At 42.6% G+C, this 26,584-nt stretch overlaps 2 protein-coding genes across 3 annotated transcripts; both read left to right on the plus strand.

Moving 5' to 3' along the window:
* The first annotated feature begins 74 nt into the window (after positions 1-74).
* On the plus strand, positions 75-13,061 carry LOC124040095 (nuclear prelamin A recognition factor-like). 2 transcript variants are annotated; one of them, XM_046356912.1, is made up of 11 exons: positions 75-516; positions 1,947-2,030; positions 2,230-2,439; positions 3,028-3,160; positions 3,325-3,459; positions 3,963-4,081; positions 4,241-4,370; positions 8,573-8,645; positions 10,544-10,681; positions 10,861-11,018; positions 11,353-13,061. In XM_046356912.1, the coding sequence occupies exons 2-11, from the start codon at positions 1,974-1,976 to the stop codon at positions 11,610-11,612; spliced, it is 1,413 nt and encodes a 470-aa protein (XP_046212868.1). In that variant the 5' UTR covers positions 75-516; positions 1,947-1,973; the 3' UTR covers positions 11,613-13,061. The 2 variants fall into 2 exon arrangements, with proteins under 2 accessions (XP_046212868.1, XP_046212869.1); XM_046356913.1 differs by lacking the exon at positions 75-516 and having other exon boundaries at positions 541-2,030.
* A 10,469-nt stretch (positions 13,062-23,530) lies between these two features.
* Positions 23,531-26,332, plus strand: LOC124039284. The gene is made up of 4 exons (XM_046355219.1): positions 23,531-23,716; positions 23,857-24,228; positions 24,700-24,830; positions 25,332-26,332. Exons 1-4 carry the CDS (start codon positions 23,650-23,652, stop codon positions 25,482-25,484), a joined length of 723 nt encoding a protein of 240 aa, XP_046211175.1. The 5' UTR covers positions 23,531-23,649; the 3' UTR covers positions 25,485-26,332.
* Positions 26,333-26,584: the final 252 nt, after the last annotated feature.

Raw genomic sequence — 26,584 nt, forward strand, 5'->3', positions numbered from 1 at the left:
AGAGGAAACAATATTTCAATATTTCTAACAACTTTTCTCGGATATTCTAATAACACAAACCCATAGAAGAAGAAAAAACGCATCTCAATCATATTTGATTTGAAGTGTCTTGCAGTACTAGAATATAGTCATTGATTTACACCAAAAGTGTGGCGCGTGACGCAGCCAAAGGAACCGGGTTTTACGCATGCGCCTTTGATTGACCGGGGCTCAATGGATTCACTCATGTTCTTTTATAGTTCAATGTTCACGAATTCTAATGTCAAGCTGTCTGGAAAACCGGTCTGGAACCCCCGACTCATTTCTACATCAGACGGTCTTGTGACAGAAACCGTCGCGGAGTCGCATATTGTCCATTATAGCCTTTCAGTGGTATCGTAATCGCTTCAGATATTGCTGAGTAAACATCGCTACATATTACCCTGGCTCAAACTCCCCATTTCTCCTTTACGAAACAGCTTGAAAGGTGTCTGAAGTCATTTGTATAAAGTCAGACTAGTAGAAAACGTCCAACGGGTGAGTGAGTGCGTGCAGTGATGTAATAAATACGGGAAAATCGGATGTCATTGAGTAAAAGAATTGCCAAGAACGTGAAAGACAAAACATAACAATATAATTCGTTAAAATAATGAACTTTAGATAATCTTTTCTTATTATTTAGTATTTTAAGACTCAATTAAAACAAATTATATCAAAAACACGTTAAAGCAGGGGGTTGATTTTTTTATTATTTTTAATATGGTTTTGTGGATATAACGTTGACCAAAATCATGACGTTAGTTCTACATTTCAAAGAGTTCAAAGTATCAATAAAGTGACCAGTTTTACTCGGTATGTACTCCTCCATATCTCTCCGAAATCTAATGGTGTACGAACATCTGTAAAACAAATGTGTCAGTGTTTCAGGTGCATCATCGGAGAATGCACACTTCTCATCCATTTCTGTTAACATTGACACCATTGTTTTGGAGGGGTACACATTGTGCAAAAATATTTAGGCGCACCTCTCATCTTATTAGAAATACCACATTTTGAAGGGACAAAGCCAAGACTTTCGACATTGAATGTTTGTTTTTCCACACAGTAGGTCAATTAATTGTTCATCTCCTTACATGTGGATTCATGTACAAGAAGAGAGTGAGCTGGATAAACAAATCGAGATACACCCTCAGCCTTTGTTAATAGAACCATTCTTAACTAATACATGGCTGATGATGGAGCCTGGTATAGGCGTCATAGGTTATCTGAGCCATGCCAGACATTGCACATTAGTTGCCAAGCAAGGAATGTTTTTCTCCCTCCAATTACTGTTTAGAGATTTAAAGCATAATCATAGATAATTAACCCTTACCAGGATATAAATAGCTAAATAAATTGCTGTTTATATTGGGTCCTGATAATAGGCCTATATGTTCTAACAGAAGCTTCAGCCTTTATTTAGCATTTATTATATCAATTATGATGATGAATGATGTATAACAATAATTTATGATTATTTTTACTGTATACTATGTAAGCCCATTTTGAATACAGTAGTCTTCTCGGAGGACACACACATGGTTTGGGTCCATTCTTTGGCTCTCCCTCAACATAATAGTTATCATGGCATAGCCTATACAAATAAAGCTTTATTGCCTGCCTATTGAAACACTTGGTGCAATTATGTATGCTTTGTTGTGATATGGAAGCTGTTTTGTCTGCAGTTTACCATCTTTATTATATGCTGCTGTTGAGATAAGAAGAATGATCCTGATTGGTTAGGACAGGGCTAATGATGTAGAAGATGGGTGGAGTTGAGTCACACACCCACACACAAATGCCAGCATTTTAGTTTGGATCGTAGAATAGTTGGCACCACAGTTGTCCAAGGTAAATGTGTAGAAGTGTTGTGAAGATTCCAGGTCTATTCCAGAGCTGGATGGCTTACTGATCCTGTGTTTGTGAAGTCCAACCCACAGCCATTTCACAGAAAAATGTCTGAAGAGAACGTCAGAAGACGCAAGGAGAAGTGTGAGAATTGCACTAAACAGGTAAAGCCCATGGAATGTTTGTGGTTTCACTGTGCAGTGTGTAAGTGTCTCTGCAACTGAAATTGTCCATCCAGTCGTATCTGACCGAGTTGTTTTGAGGTCATTACGTTTTACCCGTTACAGTCAAACATCATATATTGTGTCCAATTCTAACATTGATTCATTTATAGATTTGTTTTGGTTGATTGGTCATTTCCAGTGCAACAAGAAGCCGAGTGATGAAGACCGTAGTTCCCTTCCGGAGGAAGATGTAGCCAACGGAGAGGTCCCTGCCTCCTCCCATCTCCTCAAGCAGCAGGTGTTGCTGAGTGCCTGTCTGTCCTGTGAGGGCTGTGTGTCCGAGGAGGAGAGCCTAAAGATCTCCCAACAGAACCTGGAGGAGGTGGCCCGCGTCCTGGGTCTCAACAAGGTACTACTGGACCACTGACCAGGCTACCTTGGTCTTAACATTTTTTAACATTTAACATTTAAGTCATTTAGCAGACGCTCTTATCCAGAGCGACTTACAAATTGGTCTTCTTCAATAGGCACCAAATGAAAGAAAACGGACTGGAACAGGGAGGGACTATTTGAACTTATCTAATAAGAGCTGATCTTTTCCCTTTTTCGTTTCAAAAGGTTTTTGCTGAGGTGGTCACTAATGAGTACAAACCTGGATACCTCACATGATTAGCCTCCCTAAGCACTTGTGGAGATCTGAGAGGCTTTATGATGTCAAGGCTTCAATAGTAGCTAAAGAGACAAGGGTATATACTGTCTGAGAGGAAAGGGGAACAATTGTGTTATCTTTGCTGTACTTAGTTTCCAGATGACCTCATGCCAGATCTGTTTTAATGTGGGTTGTTATTGCTGGTCTCTTTGCCTGGCATGCAGACTGATTGTTTTATTTCACTTCACTGAAATGTATGGGGCATTCAGTGTTGATGCCAGGTAAATGGTCTCTCTCTTCTCGGCCGACGTTTGACAAGTCCCTCTCTCCCTCTTTTTGTAATTGCAGAAGTGTGATGTGTCCAAACACCAGGTCCTGGTGGTGTCAGTGTGTCCCCAGTCTCTGCCTTTCTTCGCTGTCAAGTACGGTCTGGACATTCCTGAGGCCACACGCAAGCTCTGTGGCTTCCTCAAGAGCCTGGGTAAGTGAGCATATACAGTATCTATGTCTCTGTGTTGACTGGGAATTCCAGACAAGCCCTGTAGTTTCCTCAAAGATATGAGAGAGAGAGAGGTACATTCATTGGTATCTACCATAACAGATGAAACATTCTCTTCCCTTCTTCTCTCTTCTCTCTGTCTGTAGGAGTGCAGTATGTTTTCGATACCACTCTAGCAGCAGGCTTCAGTATTCTGGAGAGCCAGAGAGACTTTGTCCAGAGGTACAGCAGGAGGCACCATGATAGCCAGGCCCTACCCATGTTCACCTCCTCCTGTCCAGGTAATATTTACACAGTCTCCTTGTTCCTCCCCCTCTTTACCTCTGCGCGCACACACACACACCACAACCTGAGTATAAAATATTAAGCATCTTTGTTGTGTTTCAGTTTAACATTTGTGTGTGCTGTTTGAGGGATGTGTGGCATTATTAAGGTACGGGTATTAAGGGTTGGACCTAGCTCCTATTTGAAAGTAGAGATAGCGGAGCCGGGCTGGGAGGGAGAGATACAGACACAGCCTCACACCACTCCCTTCCCTGGAGATAGGCCTTTCAGGAGGGGAGTCGCCCTCCTTCTCCTGCTCTCTCATTCAAATCAAATTGTTTTTGTCACATGCACCGAATACAACGGGTGTAGATGCTTACTTACGCTCTCTCGTGTACTCGTTCTCTTTTTTTCAGTTTCAGTCTTGCTCGCTCTACACCTTTCTCTGACCCCATCCCTTTAGATAATAAAACCATAAGCTTAGGACTCAAGTCAATTTCATTATTCTATTTCTGTTCAGGGTGGATCCGGTACGCTGAGCGTGTTCTGGGCAGTCTGGTCACTCCTCACATCTGTACGGCCAGGTCTCCTCAACAGATCATGGGCTGTCTGGTCAAAGACTATTTCACCAAACAACAGGTCAGCGCTATTTGTGTGTCGTAACAACCCATCCCATACAATTACATGAAACTCATGAGAACATGTGAATAATGATTGATGCCACACTATTCATATGTTTTAACCATGTTACTCATCTCACACAGCAGGTGAATAGTGGTGTCTGCTTTGTGTTTGTAGAAGCTGAGCCCAGACAAGCTTTACCATATTATGGTGGCTCCATGCTTTGATAAGAAACTGGAGGCAGTGCGAGAGGAGTTCTACAACAGTCTCCTGGAGAGCAGAGACGTGGACTGTGTTCTCACATCCGGTACTATGCTCTCATTACCTCTACCTCTACACCCCTTGACTTTTTCCACATTTTCTGGGATTAAAATGGATTTGTCTTTTTTTTGTGTCAGTCTACACAAAATACTCTGTCAAAGTTGAAGAATAATTACAACTTTTTTTGTAAAAATAATTATGACAAATAAAACACTAATGTGCATTCGGAAAGTATTCAGACCCCTTGACTTTTTCCACATTTTATTACGTTACAGCCTTATTCCAAAATTGATAAAATAACACACAATACCCCAAAATGGCAATTTGAAAACAGTTTTTTATTTTTATGTTTGCAAATGTAGCAAAAACTAAAAACATAAATACATTATTTACATAAGTATTCAGACCCTTTGCTATGAGACTCGAAAATGAGCTGAGGTACAACCTCTTTCCATTTATCATCCTTGATTTGTTTCTAAAATTTTATTGGAGTCCACCTGTGATGAATTCAATTGATGGACATGATTTGGAAAGGCACACACCTGTCTAATAAGGTCCCACAGTTGACAGTGCTGCAAGCCATGAGATCTAAGGAATTGCCTGTAGAGCTCAGAGACAGGATTGTGTCGAGGCTCATATCTGGGGAGGGGTACCAAAACATTTCTGCAGCATTGAAGGTCCCCAAGAACACAATAGCCTCCATCATTCTTAAATGGAAAAAGTTTGGAACCACCAAGACTCTTCCTAGAGCTGGCCACCTGGCCAAACTGAGCAATTAGGGAGAAGGGCCTTGGTCAGGGAGGTGACCAAAAACCCAATGGTCACTCTGACAGCGCTCCAGAGTTCCTCTGTGGAGATGGGAGAACCTTCCAGAAAGACAACCATCTCTGCAGCACTCCACCAATCAGGCCTTTATGGTAGAGTGGCCAGAAGCCACTTCTCAGTAAAAGGCACATGACAGCCCGCTTGGAGTTTGCCAAAAGGCACCTAAAGACTCGCAGACCATGAGAAATGAGATTCTCTGGTCTGATGAAACCAAGATTGAACTATTTGTCTTGAATGCCAAGTGGAAACCTGGAGGAAACCTGGCACCATCCCTATGGTGAAGCATGGTGGTGGCAGCATCATGCTGTGGGGATATTTTTCAGCAACAGGGACTGGGAGACTGGTCCGGATCGAGGGAAAGATGAATGGAGCAAAGTACAGAGAGATCCTTGATGAAAACCTGCTGCAGAGTGCTCAGGACCTCAGACTGGGGTGAAGGTTCACCTTCCAACAGGACAACAGAGTGGCTCCGGGACAAGTCTCTGTATGTCTTTGAGTGGCCCAGCCAGAGCCCGGACTTGAACCCGATCGAACATCTCTGGAGAGACCTGAAAATGGATGTGCAGGGACGCTCCCCATCCAAACTGACATAGCTTGAGAGGATCTGTAGAGAAGAATGGGAGAAACTCCCCAAATACAGATGTACTGAGTAAAGGGTCTGAATCCTATTTTATTTTGACAAGCAGACCCATAACATGATGCAGCCACAACCATGCTTAAAAATATAAGGAGTGCTACTCGGTGACGTGTTGTGTGGATTTGCTCCAGACATAACGTTTTGTATTCAGGACATAAAGTTAATAAATTCTTTGACACATTTTTTTGAAGTTTTACTTTAGTGCCTTATTGCAAACAGGATGCATGTTTTGGAATATATTTTATTCTGTACAGGCTTTCTTCTTTTCATCCTGTTTTTTTCCCCATCACAGCCATTAAACTGGCCTCGTGGCCCCATTGGCCTCACAGTGAAGTCCCTGAGCGGTTCCTTGCTCCCCGGCAACCGAGTTAGGAAATACACAGTCACTACAATGTATCTTTGTAGTGACTGTTTATTAATACACCATCCAAAGTGTAATTAATAACTTCACCATGATCAAAGGGATATTCAATGTCTGCTTTTTTGTATTTTTACCCATCTACCAATAGGTGCCTTTCTTTACGACCCATTGGAAAAACCTCCCTGTTCTTTGTGGTTGAATGTCTCAAATTCATTGCTCGACTGAGTGACCTTACAAATAACGTGGTGTACAGAGATGAGGTTGTCATTCAACAATGATGTTAACCACTATTATTGCACACGGAGTCCATGCAACATATTATGTGACTTTCTAAGTACGCTTTTACTCCTGAACTTATTTAGGCTTGCCATAACAAAGGGCTTACTCATTGACTCAAGACATTTCAGTTTTCATGTGTAATTAATGTGTAATCCCCCCCCCCCCCCCCCAAAAAAATCAACGTCATTCCACTTTGACATTATGAGGTTTGTGTGTAGGCCAGTGACTCAAATTCTCAATTTTAATACATTTTAAATTCAGGTTGTAACACAACAAAATGTGGAAAAAGTCAAATGTTTTGAATACTTTCTGAAGGCACTGTATAAATAAAATGTTACCTGTCACATGCCGAATACAACGGGTGTAGACCTTACCGTGAAATGCTTACTTACAAGCCCTTAACCAAAAATGCAGTTTTAAGAAAATACCTACAACTTGTTGAAGAGATAAGAATAACAAATTATTAAAGAGCAGCCGTAAATAACAATAGCTGCGTTATATACAGGGGGTACCGGTACAGAGTCAATGTGGGGGGCGCCGGTGTCGAGGTAATATGTAGATAGAGTTATTAAAGTGACTATGCATAGATAATAACAGAGAGTAGCAGCAGCAGTGTAGAAGAGCGGGTGGGGGCAATGCAAATAGTCTGGGTTGCTATTTGATGTTCAGGAGTCTTTTGGCTTGGGGGTAGAAGCTGTTTCGAAGCCTCTTGGACCTAGACTGACACTCTGGAACCGCTTGCCGTGTGGTAGCAGAGAAAACAGTCTATGACTAGGGTGGCTGGAGACTTTGACCATTTTTAGGGCCTTCCTCTGACACTGCCTGGTATAGAGGTCCTGGATGGCAGGAAGTTTGGCCCCGGTGATGTACTGGGCCATAGACACCCTGTGGTCAGAGGCCAAGCAATTGCCATACCAGGCAGTGATGCAACCCGTCAAGATGCTCTCGATGGTGCAGCTTTAAAACCTTTTGAGGATCTGAGGACCCATGCCAAATATTTTCAGTCTTCTAAGGGGATATAGATTTTGTCGTACCCTCTTCACGACTGTCTTGGTGTGCTTGGACTATGTTAGTTTGTTGATGATGTGAATGCCAAGGATCTTGAAGCTCTCAACCTGCTCCACTGCAGCCCTGTCAATGAGAATGGGGGCATGATTGGTACTCCTTTTCCTGTAGTCCAAAATCATCCTATTTGTCTTGATCAGGTTGAGGGAGAGGTTGTTGTCCTTGCAACACACGGTCAGGTCTTTGATCTCCTCTCTATAGGCTCTCTCATCGTTGTTGGTGATCAGACCTACCACTGTTGTCATCAGCAAACTTAATGGTGGTGTTTGAGATATGCTTGGCCGTGCAGTCATGAGTGAACAGGGAGTACAGGAGGGGACTGAGCACGCACCCCTGAGGGGCCCCCGTGTTGAGGATCAGCATGGAGGATGTGTTGCTACCTACCCTTACCACCTGGGGGGCGGGCCGTCAGGAAGTCCAGGATCCAGTTACAAGGGAGGTGTTTAGTCCCAGGTTCCTTAGCTTAGTGATGAGCTTTGAGAGCACTATGGTGTTGAACGCTGAGCTGTAGTCGATGAATAGCATTCTCACGTAGGTGTTCCTTTTTTCCAGGTGTGAAAGGGCAGTGTGGAGTACAATAGAGATTGCATCATCTGTTGGTGCGGTATGCGAGTTGGAGTGGGTATAGGGTTTCTGGGATAATGGTGTTGATGTGAGCCATGACCAGCCTTTCAATTAATTTCATGGCTACAGTGGTGAGTGCTACAGGTCGGTAGTCATTTAGGCAGGTTACCTTAGTCCCTGTGCCCAAGAACACTATGGTGGTCTGCTTGAAACATGTTACTATTACAGACTCAGACAGGGAGAGGTATGTCTATCTGCTTTACCTCTTTCTCTCTCTTTCATCAACTATTTTCTTCCTTTCCGCATTTCCAGCCACCTCCTCTCACACAAGATGCCTCAATGCCAGCTATTCTTTCAATTCCCTGTCTCCTATACCTAGACCCACTTCATTACCCCTTCTCTATCCCCAGAATTTGAGAAACATCAGACAGTGAGGGATGTCATTCGTGTTTATACTGTAAACCTGTAGGTTTTATCATTTGTAATGTAAGACTGTAAATCCGTGTGTGTGTTCCAGGGGAGGTGTTCCACATGATGGAGCAGATGAAGGTGTCACTAGCAGACCTAGACTCTGTCCCTCTAGACCACGTGTGAGTGTTTCACTTTTCACTGGCCTCTTATCAGGAAGTTTGTGTCATTGCTCAATGTGGGACTCATTACTCAGTGACGAGGTGGTGTGTGTGTGTGTGTGTGTGTGTGTGTGTGTGTGTGTGTGTCCTTCCTCCTAATCAATTAAATCAAATCGAGCTTTATTTATACAGCACATTTCAGACATGGAATGCAACGCAATGTGCTTTATGGAATCAACAAATAAAATAATAAATTAATAAAAGCTGAAATGTTTTACTACACAACAAACATTAAACAAAAGAAAGACAAACTGAACAACTAAAAAGCACCCTAAGGAAAGGCAAAGCTAAAAAGATGTGTTTTAAGATATCTTTTATATATGTCCACAGTTTCAGCCCCCCTCAGGCTATTCCAGAGGCTAGGGACATAATAACTAAAGGCTGCCTCTCCACGCCTCTTGGTCCCAGGCTTTGTGATAGTTAAAAGGCCAGTGCCAGAGGAACTGAGGGACCTACAGGGTACATAACTTAAAAGCATGTCTGACATGTATTTGGGTGCACAATCGTGGATTGATTTAAAAACCAATAGAAGAATCTTAAAATTAATTCTAAAACTCACAGGCAGCCAGTGCAGAGACCTTTAAAACCGGTGTAATGTGTGTTCTCCGTCTGGTCAGTACGCGTGCTGCAGAATTCTGTATGTTTTCAGAGGACCAATGGCTTTCTTGGGTAGACCAGACAGGAGAGCATTACAGTAGTCATGCCTGCTTGTAATAAAAGCATTGATGAGTCTCTCTGTATCAGCCTGAGAGAGAAATGGCTGCACAATGGCACTGTGGTAAAAGCTCTTTTGGTCACATTCCTAATGTGGGATTCAAAATTGAGTTCAGAATCTAAAATAACACCTAGGTTTTTTACCTGGTGTTTTATCTTTATTGCCCATTAATTAAAATATGCGTTTAGAGTGCGGGCTCCCGAGTGGTGCAGAGGTCTAAGGCACGGCATTTTGGTGCAAGAGGCGTCACTACAGTCCCTGATTCGATTCCAGGCTGTATTCCGTCCGGCCGTGATTGGGAGTCCCATAGGCCTGCGCACAATTGGCCCAGCGTCATGTGGGTTTGGCCGGGGTAGGCCGCTGTGGTAAATAAGAATTTGTTCTTAACTGACTTGCTTAGTGAATTAAAAAATAATTATCTCTCTGTGCTTTGGCTCCAACAATAATTACCTCTGTCTTGATTTAGCTGGAGGAAGTATTTAAATCACTAATACAGTCTAATCGTTTATCCACGGAGCTAAATTCCTCTGGTGACACAGAAATGTAAAGCTGTGTATTGTGTGCGAAGCAGTGAAAATCAATTCTTTCTGATAATGCTGCCAAGGGGTAACATATATAAACTGAACAGTACCGGACTCTAAATCTAACCTTGGTACGCCACATGTGATATGTATTCTCTGACTTATGTTCACCAAGGGTGACACTCTCAACCGGTTAAATAGGTCCTACGCCAATTTAGAAGTGGACCGGAGAGGCCAACTCACCTCTCCAGTCTGTCCAGAAGGACATCATGGTCACCAGTGTCTAATGCAGTACTTAAATCTAAGAGTACAAGGACCAAGAGAAAAATACTGTTGGTACTTAACTCTTTTAGCTATTTGACAACCAATTTCTCCAGAATTTTGCTCAAGAATGGAAGTTTGAAGATTGGCTGAAAATTGCTAACAACTGAATAATCTATATTTTGTTTCTTTGTTAGCACTTCTGTTTTGTTATTTTATGATATGAAGTACGTATTTAATTGTATTGAAAGCCCTAAACAAATAGTTTATTATTATTATGTGTGTGTCTGTGAGTGTATTTCTGTGTGTTCGGTTCAGTGACTCGGTTCAGTGTGTCACGTTCTTCTTCGTCTCCATGTTAGCCTGGGTGAGGCGGGGGATCCAGCCTTGGTGAGACACCAGGGCAGAGGATCGGAGGGCTTCCTGGAACACATCTTCAAATATGCTGCTTCTGAACTGTTTAGTCTGGATGTAGAGGAGATCACATACAAGACTCTCAGGTAAGTTGCGAGAGGGATGACTGGGACAGAGAGAGAAGTTGAAGTGCTTGAACTGAGAAAGATGGAGAGGGAAGGATGAGAGCAGAGAGGGATAGGAAAGGGGGTAGAGGAAGCAAGCTGTAAAAGAGGACGTGAGTTTAAATATCCCTCTCATTCTGTCTCCCCCTTCTTCCCTCTAGGAACCGTGACTTTCAGGAGGTGTGTCTGGAGCGGGATGGAGAGGTGCTGCTGCAGTTTGCATCCGTCTACGGCTTCAGGAACATCCAGACCCTGGTCCACCGCATGAGGAAAGGACACGTCCCCTACCAATTGGTGGAAGTGCTCTCCTGCCCCGGAGGTAACCCATTGGCCCAGCCACCTGTCAGTCACATCTACTTCCTAGTTCTGATTTGGTTTTGGGTAAATGCGACGAGGCAATTGTGAAAACCTGTGTTAGAAATTCTTGCACAAAATATATTTTTTTTTACAATTGAGTAACCCCAGACTAGGCTGCCATTGAACTTAAATCCACCGTTGCAAGTGTAAAAAATTGTAACTGAGGAAGCTGAATTCATGTAGTAATTTAGTGTGATCTTTATTGTCCCAATGAATGTTGACCCTTCATTCTCCCATCTTCTCTCTCTCTCCTCTCTGCCTCCCCCTCTTCTATTCTCTTCCCTCTCTCTCCCCAGGTTGTGTGAGTGGTCGTGGGCAGGCGCAGGGAGAGACAGGAGGCCGGGTGGACAAAGCCTTGGTTCAGCAGATGGAGGAGGCCTACAGCAGTCTACCAGTCAGGCTGCCTGACACCAACCCTGGCCTACACTTTCTCTACCAGGACTGGCTGGAGGGACAGGACTCAACGCACGCCAACACACTCCTACACACACAGTACACACAGCAGAGCCCCAGCCAGACACTGACACACACAAAGCCCCCGCACATACAGTGGTGAAAGACACACACACACCTCTCGTACACACACGTGCACACACACAGAAAACTCCAACACACCTCAACATCCAAAAGTGGTAATCAGGACACTGACCCTTTCTTTTCTAAGGACCATTACAATGCTTCCCATAGGTACCATTGTATAGGTGGGGATGGCCAGAGGACCAGGATGGTGCTTTTGTGGTCTTTTGCACCCTGCCTAAAGAATAATCTACGGAAAAGACTGGACCAGTATATCCCAGAAAGACTTAATTCTGGACTTCAATATGCCACAAGGTGGTGCTGTTGTTCCATCTGTTTCACTGCTGTGGAGGCTGGTCCACTGTGCTCTCACACCATGGAGGGGGAAACAAAGATGTGAGAAAAGGACGCTAGTGCCAAATATGTGGGCTAGATTCCAGCGCGAATCAATTATGTGACGGACCACAACATTTAATCCAGAGGGACACATTTGCAGGATGGACAACATTTAATCTGCCAGCCAAAGGAGCAGTAACCCCTGGGAGGAATAATATTCTATCCAAGGGGATGAAGCTGAAAAACTCACACAAATGTGTCCTGTTAACATGTACTGAATGTTAAGCCTGTAAGAATATCTAGATGCCTTAGTAGTATTGCATTTCAGAGGGGTAAAAATACCCAAAATGTTCAACCTAAAACCAGGTGTACTTGTTTCAACTGTGAAATGTACATGGTGTTTTGTCTCCTGTGATTCCAAAATGATCAATCAATTGATTGAAAATGCTAGATCTTCTCACTAATAATGCTGATAGTGCTGTTGTGACTACCATTTGCATTGCGTGTGTTCATCCATGTAATAATCACTGCAATCAATTTGGTAAATGGCTGTGGGATGGAGAAATATAACCACTCTCAAATTCATAGACGAAGCTATTGAGACTTTTTCATTTATTTGTATTTTGTTTAGCCTTTATTAATACAGGTTTTTTTCTCATTGTGATAACATCTCTTTTTCAAGAGGGACCTGGAGAGACTGACTGATTTAAAAATTATAGTTTTAACCATAACAAATCATGTTATTAGCCAAATGCTTTGTGAACAACTGGTGTAGACAAACAGTGAAATGCTTACTTACATGTCCTTTTCCAACAATGCAGAGTTAAAGATATAAAACATAGAATTAGTGACACGAGGAATGAATACACAGTGAACAACACGTTTTGTCTTCTTCATATTCACATTGTTTACAAACAAATGAATAAAACAAGCTCATATTTAGGGTTCTGATGGGGTACAACAGTTGATCTAAGCATGAGGCATTTCTAAGTTCTATTTTTCAATAGTTATTGGGTACACATCAATCCATTTACAAGTCCAAAAGTGAATGTACCAATCACAGATTGGCCCTTTTAAGGTTATTGTTTTATTTGACCGTATAGTGTCTGTGTCATATTGATTGATGAGCATTAAAACAATTCTAACCTGGAAATCAGTCTGATTTTAATACATTCTGAAATGGGCCTGAGAATATATCCCTTAGCCCCTCTCTCTCTCTCTCTCTCTCTCTCTCTAGAATGCTATAGACTCTAGATCCGAGAATATATCCCTTAGCCCCTCTCTCTCTCTCTAGAATGCTATAGACTCTAGATCTGAGAATATATCCCTTAGCCCCTCTCTCTCTCTCTCTCTCTAGAATGCTATAGACTCTAGATCCGAGAATATATCCCTTAGCCCCTCTCTCTCTCTCTCTCTCTCTCTAGAATGCTATAGACTCTAGATCTGAGAATATATCCCTTAGCCCCCTCTCTCTCTCTCTCTCTCTCTCTCTCTAGAATGCTATAGACTCTAGATCTGAGAATATATCCCTTAGCCCCTCTCTCTCTCTCTCTCTCTAGAATGCTATAGACTCTAGATCGGGAATATATCCCTTAGAATATAGACTCTCTATAGAATATATATATCCCTTAGCCCCCTCTCTCTCTCTCTCTCTAGAATGCTATAGACTCTAGATCCGAGAATATATATCTCTAGAATGCTATAGACTCCGAGAATATATCCCTTAGCCCCTCTCTCTCTCTCTCTCTCTCTCTAGAATGCTATAGACTCTAGATCCGAGAATATATCCCTTAGCCCCTCTCTCTCTCCCTCTCTCTCTCTAGAATGCTATAGACTCTAGATCTGAGAATATATCCCTTAGCCCCTCTCTCTCTCTCTCTCTAGAATGCTATAGACTCTAGATCCGAGAATATATCCCTTAGCCCCTCTCTCTCTCTCTCTCTCTCTAGAATGCTATAGACTCTAGATCCGAGAATATATCCCTTAGCCCCTCTCTCTCTCTCTCTCTCTCTCTCTAGAATGCTATAGACTCTAGATCTGAGAATATATCCCTTAGCCCCTCTCTCTCTCTCTCTCTCTCTCTAGAATGCTATAGACTCTAGATCTGAGAATATATCTAGACTCTAGATCTGAGAATATATCCCTTAGCCCCTCTCTCTCTCTCTCTCTCTCTCTCTCTAGAATGCTATAGACTCTAGATCCGAGAATATATCCCTTAGCCCTCTCTCTCTCTCTCTCTCTAGAATGCTATAGACTCTAGATCTGAGAATATATCCCTTCTCTCTCTCTCTCTCTCTCTCTAGAATGCTATAGACTCTAGATCTGAGAATATATCCCTTAGCCCTCTCTCTCTCTCTCTCTCTAGAATGCTATAGACTCTAGATCTGAGAATATATCCCTTAGCCCTCTCTCTCTCTCTCTCTCTCTCTCTCTCTCTCTAGAATGCTATAGACTCTAGATCTGAGAATATATCCCTCTCTCTAGAATGCTATAGACTCTAGATCTGAGAATATATCCCTAGCTCTCTCTCTCTCTCTCTCTCTCTCTCTAGAATGCTATAGACTCTAGATCTGAGAATATATCCCTTAGCCCTCTCTCTCTCTCTCTCTCTCTCTCTAGAATGCTCTAGCCCCTCTCTCTCTCTCTCTCTCTCTCTAGAATGCTATAGACTCTAGATCTGAGAATATATCCCTTAGCCCCTCTCTCTCTCTCTCTCTCTCTCTCTCTCTCTCTCTCTCTAGAATGCTATAGACTCTAGATCTGAGAATATATCCCTTAGCCCTCTCTCTCTCTCTCTCTAGAATGCTATAGACTCTAGATCTGAGAATATATCCCTTAGCCCCCTCTCTCTCTCTCTCTCTCTCTCTCTCTCTCTCTCTCTCTCTAGAATGCTATAGACTCTAGATCTGAGAATATATCCCTTAGCCTCTCTCTCTCTCTCTCTCTCTCTAGAATGCTATAGACTCTAGATCTGAGAATATATCCCTTAGCCCCTCTCTCTCCCTTAGCCCTCCCCTCTCTCTCTCTCTCTCTCTCTAGAATGCTATAGACTCTAGATCTGAGAATATATCCCTTAGCCCCCTCTCTCTCTCTCTCTCTCTAGAATCTAGACTCTAGATGAGAATATATCCCTAGCCCCCCTCCTCTCTCTCTCTCTCTCTCTAGAATGCTATAGACTCTAGATCTGAGAATATATCCCTTAGCCCCTCTCTCTCTCCTCTCTCTCTCTCTCTCTCTCTAGAATGCTATAGACTCTAGATCTGAGAATATATCCCTAGCTCTCTCTCTCTCTCTCTCTCTCTCTCTCTCTCTCTCTCTAGAATGCTATAGACTCTAGATCTGAGAATATATATAGCCCCTTCTCTCTCTCTCCCTCTCTCTCTCTCTCTCTCTAGAATGCTATAGACTCTAGATCTGAGAATATATCCCTTAGCCCTCTCTCTCTCTCTCCTCTAGAATCTATAGACTCTAGATCTGAGAATATATCCCTTCTCTCTCTCTCTCTAGAATGCTATAGACTCTAGATCTGAGAATATATCCCTTAGCCCCTCTCTCTCTCTCTCTCTCTAGAATGCTATAGACTCTAGATCTGAGAATATATCCCTTAGCCCCCTCTCTCTCTCTCTCTCTCTCTAGAATGCTATAGACTCTAGATCTGAGAATATATCCCTTAGCCCCTCTCTCTCCTCTCTCTCTCTCTCTCTAGAATGCTATAGACTCTAGATCTGAGAATATATCCCTTAGCTCTCTCTCTCTCTCTCTCTCTAGAATGCTATAGACTCTAGATCTGAGAATATATCTCTCTCTCTCTCTCTCTCTAGAATGCTATAGACTCTAGATCTGAGAATATATCCCTGCCCTCTCTCTCTCTCTCTCTCTCTCTCTCTCTCTCTCTCTCTAGAATGCTATAGACTCTAGATCTGAGAATATATCCCTTAGCCCCTCTCTCTCTCTCTCTCTCTCTAGAATGCTCTCTAGATCTGAGAATATATCTCTCTCTCTCTCTCTCTCTCTCTCTCTAGAATGCTATAGACTCTAGATCTGAGAATATATCCCTTAGCCCCTCTCTCTCTCTCTCTCTCTAGAATGCTATAGACTCTAGATCTGAGAATATATCCCTTAGCCCCTCTCTCTCTCTCTCTCTCTCTCTCTCTCTCTCTCTAGAATGCTATAGACTCTAGATCTGAGAATATATCCCTTAGCCCCTCTCTCTCTCTCTCTTGCTATAGACTCTCTCTCTAGAATGCTATAGACTCTAGATCTGAGAATATATCCCTTAGCCCCTCTCTCTCTCTCTCTCTCTCTCTCTCTCTCTCTCTCTCTCTCTCTCCCTCTCTCTCTCTCTCTCTCTAGAATGCTATAGACTCTAGATCTGAGAATATATCCCTTAGCCCCCCTCTCTCTCTCTCTCTCTCTCTCTAGAATGCTATAGACTCTAGATCTGAGAATATATCCCTTAGCCCCCCCTCTCTCTCTCTCTCTCTCTAGAATGCTATAGACTCTAGATCTGAGAATATATCCCTTAGCCCTCTCTCTCTCCTCTCTCTCTCTCTCTCTAGAATGCTATAGACTCTAGATCTGAGAATATATCCCTTAGCCCCTCTCTCTCTCTCTCTCTCTCTAGAATGCTATAGACTCTAGATCTGAGAATATATCCTTAGACTCTAGATCTGAGAATATATCCCTCTCTCTCTCTCTCTCTCTTTCTCTCTAGAATGCTATAGACTCTAGATCTGAGAATATATCCCTTAGCCCCTCTCTCTCTCTCTCTCTCTCTCTCTCTAGAATGCTATAGACTCTAGATCTGAGAATATATCCCTTAGCCCCTCTCTCTCTCTCTCTCTCTCTCTCTCTCTCTAGAATGCTATAGACTCTAGATCTGAGAATATATCCCTTAGCCCCTCTCTCTCTCTCTCTCTCTCTCTCTCTCTCTCTCTAGAATGCTATAGACTCTAGATCTGAGAATATATCCCTTAGCCCCTCTCTCTCTCTCTCTCTCTCTCTCTAGAATGCTATAGACTCTAGATCCGAGAATTTTGAAAATGTGTGGAAAACCCAACAAATCCTCCACCTCTGTTCTGACAAACATAAAGTGATGCAAAGGTTGCATTATAGGAGTGCAGGCTAGGGCTCTTTCACCTCTGTAAACTATAGTTGCACGTTTTAATGTCACAAGTACAATTGAATGCCTTTCTTGCAAACTCAAAACCCAACAATGCAATAATGAATCATGTATTACTAGGAGAAGAAAAAACAGGAGAAATATGAAACGCACTAAGTAAGCATATAATATACAGGAAATATTTTAAAAAAATCAGATCCAATAGCATATTTGCATGTGCAGGGATGCTGGTGTGATGGAGGTAGATATATATAGGGGTAAGGGGAATAGGCAACAGAATATAAGATGAACAGTGTAGCTGCAGCTTGCAGGTGAGTGGGTGTGTAGAGTCAGTATAAAATGTATGTGCATATTATGTGTGAGTGAGCAAATGATGGAGTGAGTGTTTGTGTTGGAGTGATGATGTCTGTGAGTGTGTATATATTGAAATAAAAATGCAACCAGAGGATGGCAGTAAACCTGTAAATAGTATGCTGCTGTGGCTGGATATTGGAGCAGGGCCCAGATAAACCCTCTTTCTTCCCTCTTTCTTGTACAGTGTGTATTCTATTTTGGGAATCAGGAAAGTCTGGTTTCGTTTATTTTCCTTTCAAACTGTAAACAGATTTGACCATATATAAGTCCATGTTTGCTTTTACTGTTTGTTGCTTTGTCTCAGCAGTGCATACTACATATTGTTTCCGATGAGTTTGTCATGAGCTTTTGTTTACATTGACTACACTAAAGCTGATTGTGTTTTCTTTTTTATTGATGCAGTAGTAGTTCAGATGGGGAGAAGTCTGTCCCTAGTAAAGTGATGCTCTGCCTTCTTAACAACACTATCAACAGGGCAGGTCCTACAGGCCCTAGTTTTGTCGACCTTGACTCTTCATGGATTTAGTACTGTAGATATGTGGTCGTGTTGGAGTAGGTGCCTGAGGGCACACCGTGTGTTGTGAAATCTGTGAGTATTGTAATGTTTTTAAAATGGTATAAACTGCTGGACCACAGGCAGAGTAGCTGCTGCTTTGGCAGGATTCAATACAAATACAGCCCCTACAAACATGTGATTGGGAATGTTGATTGAGCCCATTAAAAAGTCTAGTGCAAACAGGAAAAAACTATTCAGGCTTTGTCCACCCTCAGTGCTCATCTTAAAACCTGTCGAGACCTGTCAGAGAGAGACATCGTGACAGTGTAATACTGCATCCTGTTGGCATTTGATTTGTTTAAGGTACCTCCTCCAATGAGATCCATATCATTTGCAGATTGCCTCAGTAAAGATAGTGAAAGTTAAAAGTGGAATATCCACTCTCTTCACCCACTCACTTCTCCCACAGTTATAACCTGGGACACTGCATTGTATGGATTTATTGGACAGAAGAACCTCCAGAGGCTGTGAGCTGATTCGGTGTGCGAGTTCATTAGAACGTGCGTCGAAGATGTCGTTCCCATGGCAACGATAAAAACATTCCCTAACCAGAAACCGTGGATTGATGGCAGCATTCGTGTGAAACTGAAAGCGCGAACCACTGCTTTTAATCAGGGCAAGGTGTCTGGCAACATGACTGAATACAAACAGTGCAGCTATTCCCTCCGTAAGGCTATTAAGCAAGCTAAGCGTCAGTACAGAGACAAAGTGGAATCTCAATTCAACGGCTCAGACACAAGAGGCATGTGGCAGGGTCTACAGTCAATCACGGACTACAAGATGAAATCCAGCCCAGTCACGGACCAGGATGTCTTGCTCCCAGGCAGACTAAATAACTTTTTTGCCCGCTTTGAGGACAATACAGTGCCACTGACACGGCCTGCAACGGAAACATGCGGTCTCTCCTTCACTGCAGCCGAGGTGAGTAAGACATTTAAACGTGTTAACCCTCGCAAGGCTGCAGGCCCAGACGGCATCCCCAGCCGCGCCCTCAGAGCATGCGCAGACCAGCTGGCCGGTGTGTTTACGGACATATTCAATCAATCCCTATACCAGTCTGCTGTTCCCACATGCTTCAAGAGGGCCACCATTGTTCCTGTTCCCAAGAAAGCTAAGGTAACTGAGCTAAACGACTACCGCCCCCGTAGCACTCACTTCCGTCATCATGAAGTGCTTTGAGAGACTAGTCAAGGACCATATCACCTCCACCCTACCTGACACCCTAGACCCACTCCAATTTGCTTACCGCCCAAATAGGTCCACAGACGATGCAATCTCAACCACACTGCACACTGCCCTAACCCACCTGGACAAGAGGAATACCTATGTGAGAATGCTGTTCATCGACTACAGCTCGGCATTCAACACCATAGTACCCTCCAAGCTCGTCATCAAGCTCGAGACCCTGGGTCTCGACCCCGCCCTGTGCAACTGGGTACTGGACTTCCTGACGGGCCGCCCCCAGGTGGTGAGGGTAGGCAACAACATCTCCTCCCCGCTGATCCTCAACACGGGGGCCCCACAAGGGTGCGTTCTGAGCCCTCTCCTGTACTCCCTGTTCACCCACGACTGCGTGGCCACGCACGCCTCCAACTCAATCATCAAGTTTGCGGACGACACAACAGTGGTAGGCTTGATTACCAACAACGACGAGACGGCCTACAGGGAGGAGGTGAGGGCCCTCGGAGTGTGGTGTCAGGAAAATAACCTCACACTCAACGTCAACAAAACTAAGGAGATGATTGTGGACTTCAGGAAACAGCAGAGGGAACACCCCCCTATCCACATCGATGGAACAGTAGTGGAGAGGGTAGCTAGTTTTAAGTTCCTCGGCATACACATCACAGACAAACTGAATTGGTCCACTCACACTGACAGCGTCGTGAAGAAGGCGCAGCAGCGCCTATTCAACCTCAGGAGGCTGAAGAAATTCGGCTTGTCACCAAAAGCACTCACAAACTTCTACAGATGCACAATCGAGAGCATCCTGGCGGGCTGTATCACCGCCCGGTACGGCAACTGCTCCGCCCTCAACCGTAAGGCTCTCCAGAGGGTAGTGAGGACTGCACAACGCATCACCGGGGGCAAACTACCTGCCCTCCAGGACACCTACACCACCCGTTGTTACAGGAAGGCCATAAAGGTCATCAAGGACATCAACCACCCAAACCACTGCCTGTTCACCCCGCTATCATCCAGAAGGTGAGGTCAGTACAGGTGCATCAAAGCTGGGACCGAGAGACTGAAAAACAGCTTCTATCTCAAGGCCATCAGACTGTTAAACAGCCACCACTAACACTGAGTGGCTGCTGCCAACACACTGTCATTGACACTGACCCAACTCCAGCCATTTTAATAATGGGAATTGATGGGAAATGATGTAAATATATCACTAGCCACTTTAAACAATGCTACCTTATATAATGTTACTTACCCTACATTATTCATCTCATATGCATATGTATATACTGTACTCTACATCATCGACTGCATCCTTATGTAACACATGTATCACTAGCCACTTTAACTATGCCACTTTGTTTACTTTGTCTACACACTCATCTCATATGTATATACTGTACTCGATACCATCTACTGTATGCTGCTCTGTACCATCACTCATTCATATATCCTTATGTACATGTTCCTTATCCCCTTACACTGTGTATAAAGACAGTAGTTTTGGAATTGTTAGTTAGATTACTTGTTGGTTATCACTGCATTGTCGGAACTAGAAGCACAAGCATTTCGCTACACTCGCATTAACATCTGCTAACCATGTGTATGTGACAAATAAAATTTGATTTGATTTGATTTAGCTTGTAAGTGCATTATTATATGTACTATTTAGATCATTGTGTGTGTGTGTGTGTGTGAGTGTGTGTGTGTCAGGATTTATTAGTCACCTGACTTCGAGGTGACATCTCATGGTAACGCTCAGGGTCTCTTTCTCAGAATGACCTTTAGAGTCTGTGTTTGATGGTGAATTCAGCTGAACTGTGGGTGTTTCTTTGGCACTGAGGCTGTGGAGAGAGGAAACTGCATAAACTTGAAAATATTTTGGTGTACTCTGGGACTAGGGCTGACACAATTAGAAATCCCTGATCACACTTGTAGGTGATGTCATGGCAACATTGGCTAGCTAAACTCATGCGCAGAAACACATCATCGGGTCTAACGTCATCACCTGTCGAACTGTGGGACACATGAAAATGTGTCAGTTTGTCACTTTCATGACCTGGCCTCCACAATCACCCGACCTCAACTCAATTGAGATGGTTTGGGATGAGTTGGACCGTAGAGTGAAGTAAAAGCAGTCAACAAGTGCTCAACATATGTGGGAACTCCTTCAAAACTTTTGGAAAAGCATTCCAGGTGAAGCTGGTTGAGAGAATGCCCATTGTGCAAAGCTGTCATCAAGGCAAAGGGTGGCTACTAAAATCTATAATATATTTTGATTTGTTTAACACCTTTTTGGTTACTACATGATTTCATGTGTTATTTCATAGTTTTGATGTCTTTACTATTATTCTACAATGTAGAAAATTGTACAAATAAATAAAAACCCTTGAATGAGTAGGTATGTCCAAACTTTTGACTGGTACTGTATATATATTCCACTTTGACATGACAGAGTATTTAGTTGTACAATTAAATCAATTTTAATCCCACTTTGTTACACAATAAAATGTGAAGAAATCCAAGGGGTATGAATACTTTTGCAAGGCACTGTACATATACTCTTTAAGTTAGTCATGTGTTGTGGTCTTTTTTCTTTGTGCTTTAAGACAGATAACTCACTGGCAAAATGCTTCTGTTGTTTCTGTCTCTGGTTCTGGGAACTCCACAAGGACAAGGTAAATTTCAAACTGCAAACTTAGGTGAAATTATGTTTGTTTTGGTACAATATAATACAATATAATACAGCATTGTTATATATGATAATGAACATGTGAATGTCCACTTTTATCATTGTATATATATGAGCATATTTATCATACTGATGTCATCCATTGATATCCTTTTATTCATTGATATCCTTTTTGTTTTCCAGGGGTTACAGTAACGTGTGACAATATATCGGTTTCAAAAGACCAGCAACTGACACTGTGCTGTACAGTGGATTACACTGCCATACAAACTATCAAACATGGGATGAAGGGGACCACAAATGACATAACATGTTTTACTGAGTGGTTTGCATGGAAGTATTCAGATAATGTACTACTGAGTTGTAGTAAAGACTGTCACATGAAAGAAACAGAAGCACCACACTGCTATTATAAGAAAGAAAATGTTACAGAAGCTGATGAGGGTAATTACACTTTTTCCATTGGCACAAACTGTGGGATTGGTTCAGGGACAACAAGCTTGTTCACTGTTGCAGATACTGGTGAGTACAATGCTAAAGCACAAAGCACTACATCAACTACTCCTGTGTCAATTCACTGTCCGGTAAGAATTTGTAAGTCGCTCTGGATAAGAGCGTCTGCTAAATGACTTAAATGTAAATGTAAATGTCTTTACCGGACAGTGACCAGTCTATATTGACTAGGGTTAAATGGGCCCTGAGTTTTTCCCGATCATGTGATATGACCAGGAAAAGCTTTAGTAATTATTAAATGTGATAATACAATATTCCTATATAAATTCAATATAGTGCTTTGTACTGTGACGTTTGTGATTATTCCGTGTGTTCACAGCAAACTTATCTTTATTTTCTCAGCGAAACGTGCTAACCAGAGCTGACCGCGAAACGTGCTATCATCAGCAGCGTTGTCGCTGTTCTGGGCGTTCTATTGTTTCTAAAAACGTCTCGTTCTGGCAGAAGATTGATGGAACGACTCAAGAGTTCTCTGACCCAGAGCAACAACAACACTGATGAGAGCCCTGAAGGTTCAAGAGAGGAGCGTTACCTTGGTGCCTGCATAACATTCAGCGTGAGCCAGTTGTCTTGTTGGTTCTTTCGAAATGAACTCCACGTTGACCTCTGCTATGTTGCTGTATGTCAGATGCATTCCATACCAATAAAACACTACTCACTTTAGCACCTAAATTAGTTTTGCACCAACATTTGTGGAATCACTTAGTGAAATCACTAATTATCGTCTTTCACAGAAAAAAGGGTGCTAAAAAGGGTGCTATCCAGAACCATCCCCATAGGAGAACCCTTTGAATAACTCTGGTTCCAGGTAGAACCCTTTTCATAACCCTAAAGATTGTTTACAAAGGGAGTTGGTTTTGGTCTATATATACATTGATGTTGTTATATTCTGTAATATTCTCACAAGCATTGTTTTCATAACTACTAAGCTAAACTTGTTTTTAGTTTTAGCCTAAACTCTGACGTAATTTTGTCGGACTCATGTTTTTTTAATGAATATAAAATGTTAATGATTTGTGTACAAATAAACGTTTGGAAATATGTTATTTCTCTCATATAGAACTTGTTGTCTTGTGCCGAATTATTATCTCCAACAATAATGTACATTTCAGTTATCACAGCACATAGAGTACCCGTCAGCAGAAAATAACCACAACACTTCCTGTGAACAAGTCAACAGAGGAAACTCTTCTGTATCCATTTATTCAGTTGTTCACCATTTTACCCTGCCAAAAGACAGTTCACCAGTCAGTTGTGAGTGTTTTGCGCGTGTGGAAGAGTGTGTGGAGCTCTCTGATAAATGCAGCTGGTACCTAGTCGGCAGGATGGATGTTCTGTTGTGGAGATGTGTGCTGGGACTCCTCTGCAGCCCTGCAGTGCTCACCTGGACAGGTAAGTGAGTTTTTAGTTGACCCTAAATGTACAATTAACCGTCAGACAAAAAAAAGGAGGACCAAGGTGGCATTCTTGTCTTCATAATAACAATATGTCTAAATCCTGGGCCCCTGTCTATCTATCTCTCTCCCTGCAAGTTTCCCAGAGCCCCAGTGCCGTAGCTCTGATGAAGGTCAACTCCTCGGCCGAGATCCTCTGCTCCACATCGCTACCGGACCCCACAGGCCTCTACCTCAGGGGTCGATTCCACAACAACAGAGATGTGCTGTACTTGTCGATAGCTGACAGAGCAGTCGGTAGGACCACAATCCACAATGGGTTCAGAGGTCGGGTCACAGTGGTATCAGACCAGGACCAGGAGGTCAAGCGGTGCTGTGAGTTCACACTGAGACTGTCCCAGCTTGGGGTGGAGGACACAGACAGTTACTACTGCAGCTGGAGGTACTACGATACCAAAGGGAAAGTGCTGGTACAGCGGCACAGTAATGGCACCATCATCATTGTCAGAGGTACAAATATTATTATTTTTATTAAAGAAGAAGAAGAAGAAATGTTATTCATCAGGGTTAGGATGAATTCCATTTTTCATTCAGATTGTCTTTCTCTTCCTGGATTAACAAAGACTTGGTATCCAATCATTATTCTAGAACTGTCTGTTCCACACTTTTTTATGATGCGGTGTGAAAATATCAATCTCTACTATTTCAACGACATACCACAACTGATGTAAGTGGTTTTAATGTGCTAGTACAAGCTATGATCATGATTAGTGCACAATATGTCAGGTATTGTGTTCCAATATGTGCAATATAGACTCATCATATTCCTTTGAATTTCTTTTGAATGAGTTTTCCCTGAGCAGTTAACCAGGCCAGGAAAAACTCTGGGTCAGAGTCAAAGGGCTATAATGAGGGCCCAGAGTTTTTCAAGAAGACATGAAGCTGAACCACTTCTTATAATTCCCTCTCCCCTCCATACAGAGAGAGATCCAGAGAAGGGCTGTGGTGGCGGTCAGACCATCATGGAACTCATCTTGATTGTGCTGAGTTGGACGGCCTTCATCGTCATCTTCTTCCTCTTCATTGGAGCTCTGATGTGGCGATGCACACGGGTAAGCCAATGTTTCCCTTATATTTGCCACTGCAAAAACATTCAAGTAGTAATTATAATCATTTTTGGGATGGTAAAAACGTTTTCAGTGTAATATTAAACATATTGGAGCAATACATTTTTCAATAAATAAGATTATCTTTGAGAACTAACAATCACCATTCTCAGGGAGAATCTGAAATTCCAAAAATGTCATGGGCTGGGTCCCCCGAATTATTTCTTTGTCATGTTTGAGTCATTCCAGATAGCATAAGAACATAGGTCAAGGCTAAATTTATATAATTGCAGGAAATTATCTTTAAAACTGAAAATTATCTCAGTCCCATGACAAAATGTGTAGAATTGCAGGAAATTAGCTTTAAAACAGCAACATTTTGTCTCTGCGGCCAAAAGGAGGGCCTATAAAACCGTGCATTTGCCCATGCCCACTAACCCCACCATTTTGGATGAAGTCTAAGATGAGTGTGAATATGAATTTAAACATCTCTATGTTTTCCTACAGACCAAAAAGCACTACACACCAGCCAGGGACAATAGAAGGCACCACCATCACCACCACCAGCATGTGTGTCCACAGCACAGGCCTACTGCTGACCCACAGTTCATCTACTCGAGCAGCTCTCCAGGCCATGTCGACTTTAAAGGGATACTGTAACATTGAAGGGAATGGAAGAAGTGATTCTGCAATTGTGGTAATGATTTACCTTTAGAGTGTCTACGCAGTTAGGCCTACTGTCTGTTCTCACTAATGGAATGGTCTTTACTTACTGTTTTTGGCTAGATTTCAGATATATTTTCAGACGTCTGTCTGAGCAATCCATTATTTGCGTTTATTTGCCAAGTTGGTAGTTGTGCATTTCTGTTCATTGCATCTGACAGAAACATCAGTGCAATTAAATAGTGTGCAATTATGTGCATTTTGTAGGCTACTGTTCTCATGAGCTCTTTCTCACCAAATGTCTGTTTTTATCTTCTTTTGTGTCTCCACTTCCGATTGTTATGGGAATTGTCTATGTTAACAGAAAGACTCTTTCTATGTGACTCACTGATACTAACAGCAACGTAGCATACCACATCCTGCAGTTTGATGTCTGACATGCTTTCAGATCATATATCGGCTGCCTAATGTGTGAACGGGTCAATTGTTTTGTTTTTTGCACATCCTGTAGATTTAAGTGTTTCGACAATGTTGTGCTAATCTGTTAGATTATCCTGCTCTTCATCTGACATGTCCTAATGTGACCAAGCTGAATATACATTCACCGCAAGTGAGAGATATAAAATAGGCATGTGTCAGTCAAGTCAACACATACCCATTTAAAGAGATATTGCTGCATTACTTTGTATTTATGGATTCCCTGGTCTCACTGACAGAGAGCGGCGAGCCCCAGCTGTTTAGTTGATTTATATATATATTTTGGGGGGGTTGCGTGTTATTTTGGCATTAATACGTGTCACAAATCAGTTTGCAAACATTGTGAAAAAAATAAAGCTGCATACAGACATGGTCTCTTTCTGCTTTCTTGAGGCAGCTTCAAAATGCAGGTGTTTCAGCCTAGCTCAGTGATTTCTGTGGTGGTGGAGCAGCCAGTGGAAAATGTGGAGTGTTGAGGTTGGTAATGTTCTTTAGTTGCACCGTGATTGGCTCAGTGTTCTGTCACTCATGGGGACACTACATCACTGCAAAATCTACAGGGAGAGCTCGAAAATTCAAGCCCTTGGGTGCTGCCATAGATTTACATTAGAAGTGCGCAA

Source organism: Oncorhynchus gorbuscha, linkage group LG07 (genome assembly GCF_021184085.1).
Source record: "Oncorhynchus gorbuscha isolate QuinsamMale2020 ecotype Even-year linkage group LG07, OgorEven_v1.0, whole genome shotgun sequence".
NCBI classification, from domain to species: Eukaryota; Metazoa; Chordata; class Actinopteri; order Salmoniformes; family Salmonidae; genus Oncorhynchus; species Oncorhynchus gorbuscha.

Bases quoted from the DNA above. Each gene is read 5' to 3' on its own strand.
- LOC124039284 (XM_046355219.1), top strand. From the start codon at position 23,650: ATGGATGTTCTGTTGTGGAGATGTGTGCTGGGACTCCTCTGCAGCCCT. The intron at 24,229-24,699 runs GTACAAATATTA...CCCTCCATACAG, and splicing joins CACCATCATCATTGTCAGAG to AGAGAGATCCAGAGAAGGGC. The intron at 24,831-25,331 runs GTAAGCCAATGT...GTTTTCCTACAG, and splicing joins TGATGTGGCGATGCACACGG to ACCAAAAAGCACTACACACC.
- LOC124040095 (XM_046356912.1), top strand. From the start codon at position 1,974: ATGTCTGAAGAGAACGTCAGAAGACGCAAGGAGAAGTGTGAGAATTGC. The intron at 2,031-2,229 runs GTAAAGCCCATG...GGTCATTTCCAG, and splicing joins GTGAGAATTGCACTAAACAG to TGCAACAAGAAGCCGAGTGA. The intron at 4,371-8,572 runs GTACTATGCTCT...TGTGTGTTCCAG, and splicing joins GGACTGTGTTCTCACATCCG to GGGAGGTGTTCCACATGATG.